This window comes from Podarcis bocagei, assembly GCF_964188305.1.
Source record: "Podarcis bocagei genome assembly, chromosome: 5".
Classification (NCBI taxonomy): Eukaryota; Metazoa; Chordata; class Lepidosauria; order Squamata; family Lacertidae; genus Podarcis; species Podarcis bocagei.
The window spans coordinates 101,086,990-101,108,058 of record NC_138129.1 but is presented as its reverse complement, the minus strand read 5'-3'; the positions used below and the strand labels follow the sequence as shown (position 1 = coordinate 101,108,058).

Sequence of the window (21,069 nt, the reverse complement as noted above, 5' to 3'; positions counted from 1 at the left end):
AAGGGGAAATGTGTGTGTGTCTTATGGAGTGAATGCAGGCTGCACAGCTATCCCAGAAGCCAGAACAGCAAGAGGGATTGCTGCTTTCACTGCGCAGCGATCCCTCTTGCTGTTCTGGCTTCTGAGATTCAGAATATTTTTTTCTTGTTTTCCTCCTTGAAAAACTAGGTGCGTCTTATGGTCTGGTGTGTCTTATAGAGCGAAAAATACGGTAGTTGGGGGACATTTTTGATCCCTTAATTCAATGAATTGATGTTGCAGTTCTATTTTTTAAAGCCCCCTTATGTGAAGGGAGAGTTAAACACCGGCTTAAAGCGGTGGGATTTTAAAGTGCTGAAACTTGGGTGCACGATGGCCTTGGTTTTGGATTTTTTTAAAAATGCAGGTCCTTCCTCGCCTCAGATGCATGGGTGAAGGCTTGTTTTTTAAATGGAATTAAGTAAATGTGAGTAACTTGCATGATTCTATAAGCTAAACCATAGTTTAGCACAGATGCACAAGCTTTGTTCTTTGGCTACAGGCTGTGGTTAAGGAGGAGGGAGCTTAGCCATGATCCCAGAAACCAAACCTTGGCTTAGCTGCCACATCACACCAGGCAGGCTAAAGGAAGGTGTGAGTGAGCTCCTCTCTGGAGGTGAGGGGGGTCATTCATAGTGCTGTTTGCCCAAGCCCACACCAACGCTCTCAAGCAGTACTCACAGGCTAAGCCGCTTCACCATGCTCTTCCGAGGTTTTGGTGATGTGGTCGTTGTGTCAACAGCTGCCTCCACCTCGCAGGAGAGGGCATAGCTGCAAAATGAAGGTCACTTTGGAGTTAGGACTACATTAAAATCTTGCTAAACGTGAAATAAAGTACCTGAATCAAAGCAACGTTTTGGCTATGCATGATTATTATTTAATAAATTTGTATATTGCCCTTCATCCACAGATCTCAGGGTGGATTACAGCATAAAAATGCAAGATAAAAACACAAATTACATAATAAAAACAAAAACAAAACAATTACTCTTATTAAAATTACTTAAGGCAAATGGCATAAATACTGAGTTGCATTTTTTTGCTGCACAGTAATTCCTTTTATTATGCACTTCATCTAAACAAAATAGGACACGTTCTCTGGGGTCTAAGTTAAAAGTTAGCCTGGGTGGTATGTAACCATGTGATCCATCATAACCCCATGGGGAGCAGATATCAATGTGACCAGGGCAGAGAGGGAGCAGCTATGTAGCTGATCAAGATAACATGTGAATGAGCACAGGCAGGTATCAGGAAGAGACCAGGACCAGTCTGGGTACCCTTGCACACCATAGACATTATTGGATGAGTTTATAAAATAGTATCTAAAACTTACTAGATACTGTACCATACACAGATAAAAGTAAACAAGTCCCTACTTGTAGGCTCACAATCTAAATTTTTAAAAATGGCACAAAAGGGGGGGGGGAGGAAAACTACATGTGAGCAAAGCTAAAAGGAACACAGGGAGTAATAAGAAGAAAAGGTAGTCTCCACAGTAGCTAAGCCACATGTTATACATGGGTTATAAGTTGTCATAGGTGCTGGCTGCCTGACCATCCTTGGCTCAGATGACTGTTGGCTAATAGTAAAAAACTACAGATTTTACTTTAGTGAGCCATTTCAGAATTAACAAAGGAATGTTAATGTGTCCTGATGGCTTAGAATCTACCCTTTAGATGGTAACACTACTCCAAACCAGAGGGAGGAGCAGAAAAGGTTTGGAGCCACATTCACAGCAGATGGAGAAAGAGGTGGAAGCGCAGTCTTGCAGCAGCTGCATAAGTTTATCTCTAATAAACTAGTGCAATATGAGCAGCTTTGTTGCCTGATGCAGAAGAATCTACTGGTTTCCAATTACAGATGGCTGGATCATTCTTACTTCCAGTCCATAGCATATTTTGCATATGTTCATTGATAAGTCTGTTCCATCCCATTTTTGCATCAATCTGATTTTTAAAAAATCTGTAAGAAAATTCTTATTTAAATACTATTTTATTTCAGTGTATGCATTTATCCTAAAATATGATTTAGTTCTTATAAAGAACAACAATTTCAAGTGTCATATTCTTTGAGCTGAGAACTGTATTGTAACATCCAACAATAATTACAATCTGATCTAGATTCAGGTAGGGAGCCATGTTGGTCTGACGCAGTCGAAATAAATAAAAGAAATAAATTAAAAAATTGTCCAGTAGCACCTTAGAGACCAACTAAGTTGTTCTTGGTGTAAACTTTAATGTGCATGATACACTGAAACAGAAGTCACCAGACCCTTATATATAGTGGGAGGGTGGGGTGGGGTTTTTCTCAGAAAGGAAGTAGGAGATGGGGGATTGACTCAATGGGTATGGTAAACCTGTTGACGACTGTTATACAAGGGTCTGGTGACTTCTGTTTCAGTGTATCTGAAGAAGTGCGCATGCACACAAAAGCTTATACCTGGAACAAACTTAGTTGGTCTCTAAGGTGCTACTGGACAATTAATTAATTTAGACAGACAGACAGACAGACAGACAGACAGACAGACAGACAGACTACAATCTGATCTGTGTATTGTCTGGGAGGTATGAATATGGCTAGTTCACTTTAAAATGCAGAGTGAACAAAATCGTCCTCCATCACTACTTTGAATACGTTTTGTTTGCTTGCTTGCAAATAAAACAAATTACAAAGCCACTATAAGGCTCTAGTGCTCTTTCATCCAGACTAAGCCCAGTAGTGCTACCCCTGGAACATTTCCACTTGGTGAAATGGGAGTACAAGTACACTCCTCTTACCAATATAAGGTAAAAAAGGTAAAGGTAAAAGACCCCTGGACGGTTAAGTCCCATTGTACTATGGGGTTACGGCGCTCATCTCGCTTTCAGGCCAAGGGAGACAGCTTTCCGGGTCATGTGGCCAGCATGACTTAAACCGCTTCTGGTGCAACGGAACACCATAATGGAAACCAGAGCGCATGGAAACACCGTTTACTTTCCTGCCACAGTGGTACCTATTTATCTACTTGCACAGGCGTGCTTTCAAACTAAAGGTTGGCAGGAACTGGGGCAAAGCAATGGGAGCTCATCCCGTCACGGGGATTTGAACTGCCGACCTTCCAATCGGCAAGCCCAAGAGGCTCAGTGGGTTAGATCACAGCGCCACCTGCGTCCCTTACAAATATATGAATACCAGAGCCAGACAAGTACCATGTATGCACATTTCCAAGTTCTTACATTGCCATGTACTTTCACCAGTGTTTTACAAACATATATTTGTTCTACTATCTTTTATGATGGATGGGAACACCACACACACACACACACACACACACACACACACACACACACAGGAGAGAGAGAGGGAGAGAGATGGATGGGGAGAGGAATCTACCATATAGAAATGTTTCACCTCACCTTTCTTCCTCTGTTAAATGCCGCTGTTTCTTGAACCACTGAATGAATTTTCTGTCTGAAGTCATGCAATAACTATTGCAGGAAGATTGTAAGAGCTTAATCTGAGCAATCACTTCAAACTCCTGAAAAAGGAAATAAAATAATTAGACTATTAATAAGGGAACAAAGTTAAACACAGAGTTGCTAACAGACCAGAGTGGCAGAAAACTACACGACAATCAGAGAAGTTAAAGATGGCACGACACAGATTCACCTGCAAGAGCATGCAGCCTGGTTTTGAAAGGTGCCCAAACTCTGCTGCTTCAACAAAATGAATGGACCTAAGGGAGCACTCTGAAGTGCTGCACAGTGTATGTGGGGTTTTACCAGAGGTCAGCCGGGCTCTGGCAAGCAATACAAGCTTCCTCCAGGGCTTCCCCCCAACACTGGAGCTACAAAGCAAGAGGGATGATCCTTAGCTCCAAGCAGGGGCAGAAGCGAGGTGCAAACAGAGAGCCAAAACTAATTTAAATACAATAATCCAAAATCCACTTTAAGCATTGGAACACACATGCACCCTCCAAATACTGTTTTTGGTTTTTGGCTTTTTTAATGTTACGCGTGCCCTGAATATCTAAGGTGATGTCTTCCTAACACAGCAAAACTTAATTTATAGGAAGCATCTGAAGAGATTTTTCTTTGTGTAACTAATCAGAACAGAAGGGAGGTGGGGGTAGGGAAGAACTCAATTGGTTTCAAATGTTTGGATTAGGAGGAAGTTTCCCAGCTGTGTCTGATGTCCCCTGAAGGCTGCCTTGCAGTTCCATTTGCAAGTTTATCTAGTTGTGTCACCTCCTGCCAAAAAGCCAAAAAGAGGATGAGGGGCAGATCAGCCAGGGAACACAGTAAAAAAAACACAAACTTACCCGCCTTCTCTTTTCAAAATTGATTAGCCCTCCCTGCAAGAAACAGAGAGAGGAAGGATTAGTTTCAAAATCCATTTGTCTATATGCTCTCAATTTAATAATTATACAGTTTTTAACAGTAAAATAGCTGCTTTCAAATGTATTTTGCTATAGGATCACAGCTTTTCCTTGCTTTTCAAAAGAACTAATCTTTCAAGCCCTCCAGATATGGTTGGACTACAACTCCCATCATCCCTGGGGCTAGAGGAAGAGGGCACCATACTGGCTACTCCAATCTGCCACCAACTGAAAGGCTTGTCATCACCTCCTTCAGTCGCTTGACCCTCAGCTAATCTGGTGGTTCTGTGGACAATATCATAGTCCCTGCTCTGAAGAAAAGTCCTGGAGCTGCATCCTCCCTCCATTACACTACTGGTAAAGCCCCTATGTCAGGGCGGTTCAACAGGAGGCCCACCATTTGACCCACACAGCCCTTGCTCTGCCTTCCCAAAGCATGAGGGCTGTGACAGGGTCCTGGAGTCCTCCCTCCTTCTTCCCAAAGCCTAATTAGTGCTTTCCCAGCTTTGGGAAGGAGGTGGGAGACCTCTACGATCCTGCCAGAGCATCACACCTCCTTCCCAAAGCCTGTGCCTCCTTAGTAGGCTTTGGGGAGGCAGCATGCAGGCTGGGGAGGAGCCATTAAATGTGGGGCTCACTCCACTGCACCCTCACGTGACATGGCAGTGTGCGACCTACGGGTTCTGGACTGAAGTACTATTGCAGCCCACTTGGTAGGAATAGTTGGGCCGCCGTGCGCTGTGTGGAGATGCTGGTTCTCACAAACACCGCCTTCATATGAACGGAGACTGGCTGCAGGATTCCAGGTGGAATCCCACAGCCTGCAATGTTCAGGTGAGGACAATTATCCATGTGAATTGGCTCCTGAGTATTTCTACCTTAATGTGGATACTATTATTCTGTAGATTTCAGAAGAACTCAGCTTTCAGAATAATATTTCACAAGATTATTCCAACTAAGTAATTTACATATAATCCAGGAAACCCATATTCCTTCCCACCTGTTTTGAAAACAAACTACTACATTTTTGATGTAGAGTATAGTTGGGAGAACGCCCCACTTTAAATTCCATTTGATAGCGATCTCCATTTATTTCCTAATAAAGATTCCACTTGCCTCTGCTTCTGGCATTTCTCTCCCCCCCCCCCCCGTGATTGTTATAATGAAACCCACACAGCTATTAGGAATGGCTACCGATCACGTTCAGAAAGCAGGCTCGTGGGTCTGTTGTGTAACCTACCTCCACGTAGTCCTGAAGAGCTGTGTCAAGCATTGTCAGGTCAGTCAGAAAAGTACCAAGATAAGGAACAGTGCCTTGCATTACACCCTGCACAGGATGACAGCAGAAACAAGTCACTTATCTTTCCTCAGCCTCAACAGCTACCAATTGGTTTGTGGATCCAATTCCAAGCCCTTCAAGGACCTCATAGGAACCTCAATGGAACCTTCTTGCCCTCTTAGAACGTGGCTGCACATTACAAGCTTTTCCCTTTACGTCTACCCAAGACAGCAGTGGGGAATCTATGGCCATTCAGATACTGTTGAACTCCAGCTCCCAACAGCTCCAGCCAATGGCCGGGGTAATGACTGGAGTGTAGTGGTTGAAAAGCTCTATTCCAAGGAAGCTTGTCAACCATTCTACATCTTTTCATGAAGATCACCTGATAAGCTTTGCAGGAACCCAAGGTTGCACAGATTATAGGTTGAGAACCTCTGCAATACAGCAAAATACCAACTGCCTGAAGACTTAAAAGGCAAGAGCTGGGTTTCCAAATCGTGTCTGGTGTCATTTCAACATAAGCTGACTGTGATCAATGCCTCCTCCCACATCAGATTTTAAATGTACTGTACTATAAAATAATCTTGGTCCCAGAGTATATGTTTTAACTTTTGAGGCTTATCTTAATTTATTTGTTTTAAACAAAATACTAGTTCTGACTTGTTTCCCAAGAGGATGGTTTCCGATCCTGGCTTGCTCTCAAATTGCATATTATATCAACCACATTTCCCTGAGTTCTGATGTCACAGGGAGCTGTGGTTTAAAAGCAGGAGGTTTCAATCTTCTCCCAGGCATGGAAGAGGAAGAAACAGGACAGAATGCATGTGAGCCCCAGGACTGGGAAGGCTCATTCATGAAATGAAAACACTGGTTTTTCAATTTCATCTAAACCCAAACCATTATATTCGCATCAGGACTAGGAGATTTCCAATATTGTTTTTGCAATCGCTCTATTTTTATATTCTTCAGAAAAGAGCACCTTTTGCTCTAAATCTTAATTTCTTAATATTATGATTATCTCATAGAGAAAATGAAAGGGAGAAGGCTCACCATATCTTTCTGCAGTTGAAGCCTCCTCTGAGTTCTCTTCTGGTTCTCTTTCACGCTGCTGTCCAAATTTGCAAATTTAGACGTTCCTTCCTGTAGTTTGAAAAGAAGGGCAAGTAATGAAAGAGGCTACTAAACAGGCTTGCAAACATTTCTCACACCAATTGCAAACTTATGTACTGTTCTCTCAAGTCCAGAAAACATTACTTACTGCTGGAAAAAAGTGAAAGAAAGAGGTTCAAAAATCTTTGTTTCCTGGCATTCTGAAGGAAAATGTTCCAAAATGCCATAAGCTTGTTTGCAAAATATTTATAGGCCAGTTCATGAGTCCTGCCAATCCCCCATCTTCTCCAAGTCAAACACATCTGGACTACAACTTTCTCACTTCTAAACATTTAACATTTTCTCTCTTCTTAAACATCTTGTTCCTAACTTACTTTAAAATATGTTCTAATAAACATCTCCCCTATTATATAATGCTGTATTAAGAAAAAGCACCAGTTTTCTTGTACACTTGCACTGGGATATGATGACTAATATCTCTGGTCTGCTGACTAACAAGGAGACAGTCAGGAAATGAAAATGCTTGCTTTTACATTCCAGCAACTGCAGCCCTGGAGAGCACTTTCCCAATAACTGTATGAATGGAAGCCATATTTCACAACACTTTTTGAACTTCTGACACAGGCTGATTAACCTATTGCCATTGTCCCTTAGGCTGCTTTGATGTGCAATTGCAGAGGTCAGCAACCTGACACTGCTCCTCAGATGCCCTCCCTGAAAACAAAGGTTCAGATGTGGGTCTTTCTCCAACATCTCCCACAATGGATATTGGAGCAAATAATTCATTTAGCTTCTCTACTTCATTCACAATGGAGCTCTTCTAACTCACCCAGTTTTCATTATATGATAAGCTTGCATACATTAGTTTTGCTTTTAGCAGATCCTTGTCTGTAGCATTTTTTTAACATCCAATTTAATATCCAGTTAACATCCGAAGTGCTTCAGGCCCCTGCTTTAGTTCAGGGTGCCTTGAACAAGCCCAGAACCCCTTAAAAATGCCCCATTTTGTTTCATGATTCATCTGAATTCACCGCACACCACAATTTTTATGGCTTCCTTCACACTATTATTTAACTATGTTGTTATCCTTTGGATGGGTCCACACCTTCTCTAATCCATGGTATAAATTAAAGTTTAAATAATTACAAACATGTCATAGAATCCTAGTATTGTGGTGTTGGAAGGGACCCTGAGGGTCATCTAGTCCAACTCTCTCTCTCCTTCAACTTTATTTTAATGAAGCCTCTCATTTTTGTGAATTTCCTTCCACTGAAATTAAATGAAACTTTGCTGGCCTTCCTGGGCAATTTTCTATTCATTATAAACTGAATTTCAGAGTACTGTGATCACTATTTCCAAGCATTCTGGTGACACTTAACATTTCCAGATTCTGGGCACAACTCAATATTAATTTATGGGTCGCCACTTCTATTATAAGCTCTATAGCTAACTGTTGCAAGGTATAATTATCATATCAAAAAAAGCTGTCTCTTTGCCATGATCTGAATGCACATTTACCTAGTTAATATTTTCACATTCTGCCTCCACATCAAGCTCAAAATTGTTCTCAGAGCTTGGGCTGTGTATGTGTGCATGTTTTAAGTACTCAATTTCTTATTTGAATAGGTATTTCTAGACACAGTGATTTTGCAATTAGTTTTGTTCCTCCTAAAGTTTTTAATTTATTGTACTCAATACTCTCGTTGACATGTAGAGTAACACTTCTGCCAATGCAGCTTTTTCTCCATAGATTTCCAATCCATCTAATTGATTACTGTCTTTCCAACAGGTTTCTGATATTAAAAGAAAAAACATATTCATAAAATAGCTCTCTAACGCTTCCAAGCATTAGTTCCATAAGCATCCATAACCAACCTTTGCATATGAGTTTTCCTATGGTACATATCTCTGAATATTCCACTGGCTTTCCATGGTTTCTGGGTGCTTGTCAATATCTTCCATCCCATCTCAGTCGAATAGAATAGAAAACTCAGACCATCCCCTTTAAGGGATTCATTATCCCAAAGCAGTCAAATTTCAGATTTTGTTGTTGGCTTTCCCCATGGTCACAGATTAACAGCCACTCTCTGACCTTTATGATGGTAAATATCAGAGGTCTGGCTCCATTTTGATCCAAGTGGAGCCCATCACATTTGTACATTTTAGCAGGGGGGGAGGGAGCTGAGAGCAGTGCTCACAAGGTTTTAAAAAGCAGTGTTTTAATGCACCACTGAGATATCCACTACTTCTCACCCGCATTAGCAACTCCCGGCTTGTCAAATAGTTGTCGTGATCCGAGAAAATTTCTGACAGTTCCTCAAACATCAACATCCTGTCCCTGTGCAGAAAAGAAACTGATTGAAAACTGAGGTTTTCAGATATCCCAAAACAAATTAAAAGCTAAACATGTTGAGATTAGACAGTGGTGTTACTGTTGTCTTGTCAGAACGTGAGCCCGTGGCTGGACTTGGGACACAAAAGGAGATGGCTGTGAAAGATTTGTGACCACAGATTGCCTCCTGTTTTCTTAAAAGTTCGTAATAGCACCCACTGGGGATGGGCTCCTATTCACTGTTGTGTGAAGGGTGTGTGGGTTAATCCTGCTCTCCATGAACTTTTCCTGATGAAGATCCTCAACTGTTACAGCTGCTATGTGACCACAGGGGGAAACTTACAGGTACCAGCCACAGATATTTGAAGGTCTTGCCTATTCCCTTTCTCAATCTGGGGACTGGAGGGATGTCTCCCAACTCTGGTCAGGGGAAGGAACTGCAGGAAACCGACCACATTATGCAAGGGAGCTTCCTTGTCCTAACTAGCCAGCCTGGAGCGGGCAATATTCTCCCTATAGAGATTTCTAGGCTAGGCATTTTCAGTAATCTGCATAATTAGGAGGACTATTCTTGAGGCTATTGGCCAACTTTGCCTCTCACACCCTGCCGCCTCCTCCTGGACCCTCTAATCAACTGTGGAGGAACTGGGCATGAGACCCGCACACTGGAGAAGCAAGATCAACAACAATTAACAAGGTTGCTCTCCATTGCAAAGAAGAGGTGGGAAAGTCTTACTTTGCGACACATGCCCAGCTCTTCTTTAACCGATAGATGGAATTCGATTGTAGTGCTGAAACAATGGCCCTCAAGGAGGAAAAATTCTTCAGGATCCTACATTCCTGCAGAAGAGGTGGTTAAGAAACAGAAGAGGGTTAAATATCAATTATTACACACCGATGGGTGATTTCCTGTTTTAGGGTATGGCAGCTGCTGTAAATTCTTACTGCTAAAACCACCTGAACAAATATTGAGCACTTTAAGGAGAGAGAGTGTGTCTCCCAGGCCCTTTCCAGCATCTAAAAATAAGCTTTAATGTAGATTTTGGCACCTTGTTCTTGTTTTCTTCACTTTTAACTTTTGGTGTGTGTGTGGCAATGGTGTTGGTTCAGTTTAATAGTTTCCAGCTCTTCCAGTTATAAGATTAGTAAAAGTGGGCCTCTATGACCAAGCTGAAGAGAACTAAAGAGCATTTACAGTGGTGCCCCTCAAGACGAATGCCTCGCAAGACGGAAAACTCACTAGACGAAAGAGTTTTCCGTTTTGGAGGTGCTTCGCAAAACGAATCTCCTATGGGCTTGCTTCGCAAGACGACAATGTCTTGCGAGTTCCTGCTGGTTTTTTTCTCCTCTCCCCTTTTTCTAAGCCGCTAAGCCGCTTATCAGCTGATCCGATCAGCAGATAAGCCGCTAAAAGCAGCTAAAAGCCGCTAATAGTGCTAATAGCGCTAAGCCGCTTATCAGCTGATCCGATCAGCAGATAAGCCGCTAAAAGCCTCTAAAAGCCTCTAATAGCGCTAATAGCGCTAATCCGCTAATCCTTCAATGGGCTTGCTTCGCAAGACGAAGAAAACCGCTAGATGAAGAGAATCACAGAACGGATTCTTTTCATCTTGCGAGGCACCACTGTATTCAAAAACATATTCACATCACTGTTTCCTGTGGAGGCTTTCGTGTTACTCTTCATCATTAAATAGAAGTTTCTGGGCATGGAAAAGCATGGAACCCAAAAAGCTACCCCAAAAGCAAATTTGGCTGACAAATGCTAATTCAGCGTACTTCCCTTGATGGCTAGCATACTGCCATTTATAGTCTCGCCATATAGACTTAGGTGGTGGCTTTGGGATGGCATGGGGTAACCATATGGGATGCCTTTGATGAATAGGGAAAGGATGGACAAACAGAAATGTGATTATTAACTACTATTACTACTACTACTACAACTTCCGAAGCTACCCTAGAGTAGAAGAACAAAACAAAACAAAACATTTGCTTAGCATTAATGAAAATATTAAAGCAAAAGATCCATGGCACTGATGTTTCCCATAATGAAGACAGATTATTTCCTTTTCCTAGGGAGACAGTTTGTACAAAATGCATATTTACATGTGCAATGTTGATCCACTTCTCTATGATCTTGGCTCGCTGTTGTGTTTTCAACTCTTTTCCATTCAAGATGGTCCTGACAACACATTTGGTCACCGAATTGAACTGGGCAATGGTGGCTCTGATGGTGGGGGCCCAGTGCCTGTTCTCTTTCTTATCCCTCTGAGACCAGATGCAGCCCAGGCAGTGATGGGGCACCACTCTTTTAAACAGTTTCTACAACAACACAAAATACATATTATCAGCACAATATTATTCATAATCCCCACTGAAATGCACATCTGCAAAGCTGAACACAGGGTTTAGTGAGCAGGGAGAGGCTGTGGCAGAGAGAAGTCCACAATCAAAGGCAGAGGCAGGAGAGGAGGGAGGCCAAGAGGCAGAGAGGAGTCTGGGCTACAGCAATATAAGAATAGATTGAAGGAAAGATTAGTAACACATATTTCTGACAGAATCATTAGAAGTTGCTGAAAAAAATTGGTCATTGGGATGCAGAAAGGGGAGGTATGGGGGAGTCCGAGAAACAAGGTCTATGAAAATAAGGTTATGAAATTATATGTGTTTGTATGTCTTTTTATATGTTTGTATTGTTTTAAAAATGCTGTAAAACCAATAAAAATCTATATAAAAAGAGGAAAAAAAGAAGAGAGGAGTCAGGCTGGTGAAGAAGCCAGGGGGTCTCCCCATCCTGCGGCAACAAGCTCCCCTCCCCCCTGCTCTCCCAGGACCAGATGAGGTATGAAGAGGGAGGAGCAGGGACAGGTGCGTTGTCTAGTCTCAGGTTGCTTGGGAAGGACCTGCGGGAGGAGCAGATTTAGGCAGCTGTGGGAAGGCTGCCTCATAGGGGCAAGACCTACAGAGAAGACTCTGGCGTTCTTGAGCTGACCTTGTTTCTTCTAATAAATGACTTCACTCTGTGTGATTTATTCCTGACAAACACTCTTGACACACCCTCTTGACAGTAGGAAAGGATCACATCCACTGCTCCACCCACTTTTTGCATCTGGTTCCACCCATCACCACCATGTGTCTCCACACAAAAAATGTTGCACACAATAGAATGTAGTAGCACTGTGGCTGAAAGCGGTTCACCTCCCTGGCTTTAAACAGCTTTTCTGCCATGGCAAAGTGACAATGGGGGTTCAATTATGCAATTCCAGGAATTATGTATACACCCAAACCTTTGTTTGGAGCAGCATTTCCCACTAATGGAGAGATAAGACACTGTTCAGTTTAGAAAGAAGTTTGACTCTTTAGCAGTGGGAAAATCAGTTTGGTTTGCCACATTCAGTCTTATTTTTATTTTTTCTCAGCCATTTTTGTCTGAATTACTCCATTATTAGGGAAACAAGCTACATTTTCTAAACTTTCCAAAAAGTAAATCTGGAATCTAAATGCCAAGCTGGGTCCTATCTGATATCAATTAAACAATAGTTCGACAGCTGGAATTCCACGTACCATTTTCATTCCATCCACCAGCACTGAGAAGTGGATGGCCAAATTGCTTTGGTATGGAATCAGATAAATATTTCGAACCTGCATAAGCAGACCAGACTTCTACCAGTCTGCCTTCATAAACATTTTGATGCTTTCAATTGGCCATACATGTGTAGAATTAGGTCATCTATTGAGGGCTCATTCATTAGTCAGAAGTACAACAGTACCAAAGGATGGAAGCAAACATCTATTTCCAGGTGACAAACAGCTCTAAATTGTGGTCTGCTGCTTTGGAAGCTCAAACTATGGTTTTATATTATGTTTGAATTTAGCTATCATCTGTTAATATGCTGTGGCATACCTGTATTACCGTATTGGCCCAAATGTAAGACACCCTCCCCCCCTCCCAGTCCAACTGTGAAAAGTTAAAGTGCGGTTTAAATTAGCAACCTCACAAAAATTGGCTTTTATGGTATCGCTGCTGAAACACATACACGGTAAAACGGGTGTGAGTGCCTGCAGAATTTTAAGGGAGCAGCTTGTATTCGGGTGCAGCTTATATCTGGGCCAATACGTTATTTTGCAGCTATTTCGATTACAGTGGTTCCTTGGGTTACATACGCTTCAAGTTACATACGCTTCAGGTTACAGACTCCACTAACCCAAAAATAGTGCTTCAGGTTAAGAACTTTGCTTCAGGATAAGAACAGAAATTGTGCTCCGGCGGCGCGGCAGCAGCAGGAGGCCCCATTAGCTAAAGTGGTGCTTCAGGTTAAGAACAGTTGGTGGATAAGTACGGACTTCCGGAACGAATTAAGTACTTAACCCGAGGTACCACTGTACTTTTTTGCTTCCAGTTCATGGGCAACTTGTAACCCACAGGAGCTGGTGTCCATTGCAGCTGGCAGGGCAGAAGTCAGGAAGGCCACCAAAGGTGTAGCCAGAGCCAATGTGCTCATTTTGTCCCCATTCTCCTCCCAGCTAAGTGCTACGATGGAAGCACTGAGACCAAGGAGGAGGAATATGGCAGCCAGTGCAGGGGCCCCTGGAGTGGCTGCAAGGGAGAAGGCAGGCTGTCAGGGGCTGGCTGAGGGCAGACTGAGGATGGGGGGGTAGTGGACTAATGCCCTCCACTGCTAGTAACCTAGTACCGCTTTATGTCTATGAACACGATGCAAGATGAATATCACAAAGTCATAGAATCATAGACTTGTAAGAGTTGGAAGATACCACAAGGGTCATCTAGTCCAACCCTCTAAAATTCAGGACTCTTTTGCCCAACGTGAGGCTTGTACCTACAATCTGTGATATTAAAAATCTCATACTTTACCAGCTAAACTATCCCATTTACAGTACTTGCTTTACCATTTAACTAGAAAAATAGAACAAAAATGAATTTTTGCAAAGAAATAAAGAAATAAAATTGACTCCCTGCATATTTTCAGTTACAGAAAGTTAGATTTTTTTATGTTGAAATTTTAATATAGAAGATAGATATCTGGAGACCGGAATCAAAATTTGACATTGAAATTTACCTATAGCATGCCAATTGCACTTGTCCTGATGGACCCTGACAGGTGTTGACTGCTACTGCAAAAAATTTGAATGTCTAATGCTGTTGTTGAGCATTTTTTTTTAATGTACCAAATAATAGTCAGACATTCGGAGAGTATTCACCAACAAAACTCACAGAGGACCCTGAGGATAATTTGGAGGGCAAAGTTGTTTAGGCTCTGACAATTGCAAACAATAAAGCCATCTCAGCACACACAAAACAACATGGCAGACATGTAATTGGAAGTAATCTAACAGCCCACTTCCCCATGAGGTCATGTTCACTAAGGACCAATTCTACCTGCATTTTAGTAAGCAAGTGGAGGGCTCAGAATTGTCTTCAGTCCAAAGAGGGAAGGAAAATGGCCAGTGCTTGCAATTAGGTCTAAGGGGTCAAAGGCTACAAGAAAAGGAACCACCAGGTGGTAAAAGCCTTTGATGATTGAGGAATTGACGTTATTGGGTCCCACCCACCAACACAAGACAACACAATGAGAAAGCACAACTGTCCCAAGTTGTGGGAACAGATTAGGAACCATCTCCTTCCTGATCTAACAGTGTAGCCTGGGATGAGTCCAGCAGGAATTTGTGCCTTCTCCACAGCACACATTTCAGAATCACATTCTGAAGCATATGCCATACTTACAGCATCCATGTAGGTTAGCTGCTCTGCCACAAGGTCTTCTGGGAAAGAAGAAAACTCTTCTGATCCACTCATCTCCATTTTTTCTTCAAGGGCAAAGGTGTCATGAATCCCATCTGTCCAGAATATAATAATACTGTGAGATACAGCAAAACACCACCTACTAAACCTCTTTTATGGAGGCCCAGAGGAAGCTGGGACCCTGTTACGCTGAGTATATACGGAGACAAAAAGCAAGCATAAGGTTTCAATAACTGAAAGAGAGTATGGGGGAAAAAAGTCCAGAACCAATTGTAGGAAAAGGATTCTGCTTTAATGATATTTGGAAAGAATGCATGAAAAGTACACAGTTAAATTGTTCACAATTTGATTTGTATGCACTTTTACATAAAATACTCATTTTTCCAGGCTTCTTTCTGGAAAATACACATTTTCAATGTAAAATATTACTATTATTATTAATTTACCCACCCTAAGGTCCTAAGAACGGGTCACAACACTTTAAAACACAACATTTTAAAAGTCTGAAACAAGTGAAAGGCATTTAAACATGAACTTTTCTGATTTTATATTCATAATAACGCTGTAAGTCTTTTTTATACTACAAATGTTCCAAGGTTATTTTTGTCCCACTTTTTGTTGCAGTACAGTGCAAGAGTGCCCTTTTCATAGAATCATAGAATCATAGAATCATAGAGTTGGAAGAGACCACAAGGGCCATCGAGTCCAACCCCCTGCCAAGCAGGAAACACCATCAGAGCACTCCTGACATATGGTTGTCAAGCCTCTGCTTAAAGACCTCCAAAGTAGGAGACTCCACCACACTCCTTGGCAGCAAATTCCACTGTCAAACAGCTCTTACTGTCAGGAAGTTCTTCCTAATGTTTAGGTGGAATCTTCTTTCTTGTAGTTTGGATCCATTGCTCCGTGTCCGCTTCTCTGGAGCAGCAGAAAACAACCTTTCTCCCTCCTCTATGTGACATCCTTTTATATATTGGAACATGGCTATCATATCACCCCTTAACCTCCTCTTCTCCAGGCTAAACATGCCCAGCTCCCTTAGCCGTTCCTTTTAGACAGCCATGAGATGTATTGCAGGACTAATAAAGCGGAATGATGTGTGGATGGTTTACTACAGTACAGGCATAGGCAAACTCAGCCCTCCAGATGTTTTGGGACTACAACTCCCACCATCCCTAGCTAACAGGACCAGTGGTCAGGGATGATGGTAGTTGATTTGGTATAAATCTATAACTAATCCACTATTATTGTATCACTGACATGTTGCAGAATACACCTGCAAATGTGTGAAAATGGTAAAGGACAAAAAGGCTCTTAGTGTAATTCTTTATTGTGGGGTAGGAACATCTATCCCTCAGCACCCCACCTCCTCTCACAGACCCCCCCCCCCCGTCTCCAAACAATTTCCATCGCGGTTGGTTCTATGCTTCATTCACCTCTCAGAGTTGAGTAAACCTTGTTCAGGTGGGTCAGTGTGCAGAATGTCTTACTTGAAGTACCAGTCCTCAAGTTCCAGGGCAAGAGGCAAAACAGATCCTAAAAAGGTCCAACCATGAGAATTGTTGGAGCCCATGACCAGCATCAAGCAAGCTATTTGGCCCAACACTTGCCCAAACCCAGTGGAATTTAAAACTTCCTCCCCTCCCTCCTTTGAATAGCTTTAACCATCACCCCCTCCATCTACACCCACATCCCATCACGAGCCGCTTGGGAAACTCCCCTCAATTTCAGAAGCAGCACATCATGTGGCGAGGGACTGGGGGCCGCTGTTCAAGGAAAACTAATATTTTGAAAGGCCTCCACCCCAAGAATTAGTTGCACAGAGATTTGGAGCCTGGCCTGTGTTGCATAGACTGCCTAAGCTGACAGTATCTTCCAATATTTTAGAAACGTGTATCATTAAATAAACGAGTTCCAGTTATGCACAATGGTGGGAGGGAGGGTGCCATTGCCTCTGTTTTATGATAGAAGCACAACCATCTAATAAAAACAACAACAACAACACAAGCAGCTTCAATCTTTCCCCCAAACTATCGGCACTCATATTTTATTGTTACTTTTCTAACAATACAGTGGTGCCCCGCAAGACGAATGCCTCGCAAGACGGAAAACTCGCTAGACGAAAGAGTTTTCCGTTTTGGAGGTGCTTCGCAAAACGAATTTCCTATGGGCTTGATTCGAAAGACGACAATGTCTTGCGAGTTCCTGCTGGTTTTTTTTCCTCCCCCCTTTTTTCTAAGCCTCTAAGCCGCTTATCAGCTGATCCGATCAGCAGATAAGCCGCTAAAAGCTGCTAATAGCGCTAATCCGCTAATTCGTCAATGGGCTTGCTTCGCAAGACGAAAAAACCGCTAGACGAAGAGAATCACAGAACAGATTCTTTTCGTCTTGCGAGGCACCACTGTATTATTCCTTTAAGTGTTCAATATCTGGATGGATTGTCCTCCCTGAAACATCTGCAGCTCGGCTGAGAAATGCTTAAATCTTTTCATGGGGAAATTAGAGGCAAGGCTTCTGTGCCTAGGTTCCTGTGGGAACCATTGCTCAGCCTGTGAATGTCTAATTATAGACCTTGGTATTTAGACTTCCTTTGTTTGATCCGCTGGAACCAGATCCAGAAAAGAACATAATTAGACACAAATTAGCAACACTTGTAGGCTCTGGAATTTCTGATGAGAAGAACCATTTAGGTATGATGCAGTCAGCCTTAAAAAATAAAAATAAAAAGGATAATAAATGGATAATAGCAATTTGGCGCCACAGCTGATTAACAGCGTATTTTGGTCATAATTTCTGGAACATTCAAGTAGGTGAGGTTTAAAGGGGTTCAGAAGAGCTGATCCTTATTGTATTGTTTTCTTATCTTGCATTGTCGCTTCCTGTCTACTTCCTGCCGCCTTTCTGCGAAAGCCGGTCACTGAAATGGTTACGTTCATTGCACAGGTTTCAATAGGCTTCTAGCAATGCTAATTTTTGCCCATAGGAAACCTTCTGTCTCGGGAGATGGGGAAGGCTATTTGTCAGGCTTGTCACAGTGCATAGCATTCCAGTGTCACTACTATTCACAATTGTTCCAGTGGGCCCTTTGACCTGGTAACATAAATTTTCCCTTTGTCCTTGGCTGTTACCAATGCACCACTCAGATAGGAAAAAACAACCACTGACACTTCCTTTGTCATGACAGCAGCTAAGGAAAGACGTTTCATGACACAAATGCTGTCGCTGAAAAAAGCCGGCTTGATCACAGGAAAGTAACATTAGAAGGCTCTTTCAGAAGTGAAAAATCTGTGCATTGAGTCAATGGTCGCTGTGGTCTAAACCACTGAGCCTCTTGGGCCTGCCGCATAGGAAGGTTGGCAGTTTGAATCCCCATGATGGGGTGAGCTCCCGTCGCTCTGTCCCAGCTCCTGCTAGTTCAAAAGCAAGTAGATAGGTACCCACTGCAGCGGGAAGGTAAACGGCATTTCTGTACACTCTGGCACTCACCACGGTGTCCTGTTGCCAGAAGTGCTTTAGTCCTGCTGGCCACATGACCTGAAAAGCTGTCTGTGAACAAACGCTGGCTTTCTCAGCCTGAAGTGAGATGAGCACCGCACCCCACAGTTGCCTTTGACTAGACTTAACCATCCAGGGGTCCTTTACCTTACCTTTACCTACATGCCAACATCTCCAGCATGGAATTTTGAACTGGCATTTATAATTTTCAATGATGTAGGAACACAAGGCAAATGACTTGGTGGTGAATGCTTGAGTTCCTTCTTCTTTGGTGACACTTGTGGCAGAGTAAGGTTGTTGTACATTAACACAGTCTTAGCAGTGAGTCCGTGACCGTGGAGTCCAATTCTGGATCCACACATCCTTCCACAGTGGGGACATTGGTTTCCAGATGGGAGTTGCTCATGGTGAGGATTTGCCAAACGTGCCTTCCTCTTTGCTCATTTCTCCCTTTTGTCCTGAGTTTGTGCTGATTCAAAATCCATGATGCCTTGGGTAGAGGGCTATTCTCCAGTTGAGTTCCTACCTCTCATTGAACAGCAGAAGATAACTTAGATTCACTAAGCATATAGTGCAAAGTATACAATCCTCTTGGCCACTGTAATCCTATTGATCCCAAAGCTGTTCAAACATATGCAGCATGTAATTATTTATTTGTAACATTCCAGGATAATACTTACTGTTTTTCACCAGCTCTTGCTTCTGAAACTGCTCCAACAGGTGCCGTGCCCTTCTTTCTGGGTCCGAGCCCGGCATGACCCGAGTCAGATAATCCAAAAGTTTTCTCAAACAAAAGTAATGGGGCGGCTCTTGGAAGTCTTCAGAGCACTGGTCTAACCAGGCTCTCAAGATGGAGGCTATGGCGCTGGAAAGAAGCACATTGTACAAGGTTAGATTCACCATCAGGGTTCTTGGGCTGTATTCCAATAAACTTACACAAGAACAGTAATAACAGTGCATCCGTAGCTCTGATAAATTACCGGGGGGGGGGGGAGCAGGTGGTGGCAAGCTGCCAGCTAGGCCCTCAGGCTATGATTACTGCACTTCCCATTTCCATCAGTGGAACAATTTGACTAAAGATTTGTTCTCTCTTTTTTTCCCAACTGGCCACTAAAAAAATAATACAGTAATGTAAATCTAATTGACTCACAGTGGTACCCAGCAGCCCCTCAGAGTTTGCGCCACAATGGCTAAAATGAGTTTTAAAACTAAAGACATCCCTATGCAAATATGAGGGAATGTGTCCTTGAATTCTGATGGTGCTTCTTGCTTGCCTGGATGGAGAGGTGCCGAGATGCCTACATCTTACTTCTGTGTGACTTGAAGGTAAAAAGGTGAGAGTCACACCCATTTCTCTGCAGGCTGGCATATGACCCCCAGGATGCTGCCCCAGACTGAAAAAGACTCCCTGCAACTGCAAGCTGTAATGAAAGTCATGACATTTAAATCTTAACAAAACTGTTTGCAGTTTACACAGGCCCCTTTGGAAACTGCACTTTCCAATGAAAATGAATAAGAGAGGTGCTGAAAGAACTTCTCATTCTCTTCTCATGCAACACTAAACGTTTAAGCTCTACTGTCACACGATACAGCATTTTTTCTTCAGTGTCTTCATGCTATATAATTCCCAAAAATTTAGACTAAATATCATTCTGGATATCAAGGAAAGGCTTGTCCAAAGTTTCCCATCAGAACTAAGGTTTAAATCCCTTGTGTAACTATCCATAATAATAGAAGCATTCAATGTACAGGTATACTTATAGTAAGCAAGCAAACTAAACCCAAAAGGCTGACATTTCTTGTTGTTTTTAGAACAACGAACATGGTACAAAAGCAAGAGCCTTACAAAACACATAGCTTTAAATATTTTAAACTCAAGAGCTCTCCATAGGTGCCGACTCCATGGGGCTTGAGGGGGCCCGAGCCCCCTCAAAAATTCGTTTGGGGGGGCTCCGCCCCCCCAATAATCTCCGGCGCCCCTCCAGCAGAGCACCATCGCCGCCCCTCCCCCAGCCCAAAATGCACAGGGTCGGGCTGCATGCCTCCTGCCCTCCCTCCCGAGCAAAAGCTCCACCCAATTTCAGGCGCAGCAGGCTCTCCCCTATTCGCTCACGAGGAGGCGGCGCCACTTTATTTGCATATTCATGAGCTTATTTATTATTCATGAGCTTTCCCGCCCCCCCCCCCCCAATATTTTCTATAAGTCCGCGTCCCTGGAGCTCTCCCTTGCAAGGGAAAGGAAAAAAGCACTAGTCAAACAAGGAGCACATCAGCAAGACGATGGGGAGTGTTTCATACATGTCCCCTTTCTGGATGGGGGTATATTCCGAGGCAGGAAATGATCTGTAGGAGTGGCTCAGCTTTTGCTCTCTGACAGTAAGCCCTCATCATGAGCCTGGGATCCATCAGATCCCATTCTGAAGACATTATGTCAGAAGGAGGGACGAAAGAAAGCTATCCCCATGTAATTCCAGCTTCCCCAACTTACAGTGAGAGGGGGCTAAATTTAAAGGGAGGGGTATTCAAGGCTACATCCTTGAGGGGTTTTTTAAATTTTCATTTAGAAAATGGAATAGATAGCCTCTAGACCTTTTACTTACTGTGATACCATTCAGTCAGATTTTTATTGTTCGTAATCAATGGCCATTATGATATACCGGTAAATAACACAAAAACAAACAAGAGAAGCCAAGAATAAGTTAAAACACCAGCTTTCAGGA

The 21,069-nt window shown here is 42.8% G+C and overlaps 1 protein-coding gene across 7 annotated transcripts in view; it reads right to left on the bottom strand.

Moving 5' to 3' along the window:
• RGL1 (ral guanine nucleotide dissociation stimulator like 1) overlaps nucleotides 1–21,069 on the bottom strand; it is a 131,209-nt gene that overhangs the window by 8,165 nt on the left and 101,975 nt on the right. For all 7 annotated transcript variants that reach the window (XM_081193288.1, XM_081193291.1, XM_081193290.1 and 4 more), the window contains 10 exons: nucleotides 19,030–19,214; nucleotides 14,837–14,949; nucleotides 11,200–11,415; nucleotides 9,833–9,936; nucleotides 9,018–9,102; nucleotides 6,705–6,794; nucleotides 5,616–5,702; nucleotides 4,319–4,351; nucleotides 3,414–3,535; nucleotides 700–789 (listed from right to left, as the gene is read on the bottom strand). In XM_081193288.1, coding sequence (XP_081049414.1) covers nucleotides 700–789; nucleotides 3,414–3,535; nucleotides 4,319–4,351; nucleotides 5,616–5,702; nucleotides 6,705–6,794; nucleotides 9,018–9,102; nucleotides 9,833–9,936; nucleotides 11,200–11,415; nucleotides 14,837–14,949; nucleotides 19,030–19,214 — 1,125 coding nt within the window. The remainder of the gene's footprint in view (nucleotides 1–699; nucleotides 790–3,413; nucleotides 3,536–4,318; nucleotides 4,352–5,615; nucleotides 5,703–6,704; nucleotides 6,795–9,017; nucleotides 9,103–9,832; nucleotides 9,937–11,199; nucleotides 11,416–14,836; nucleotides 14,950–19,029; nucleotides 19,215–21,069) is intronic.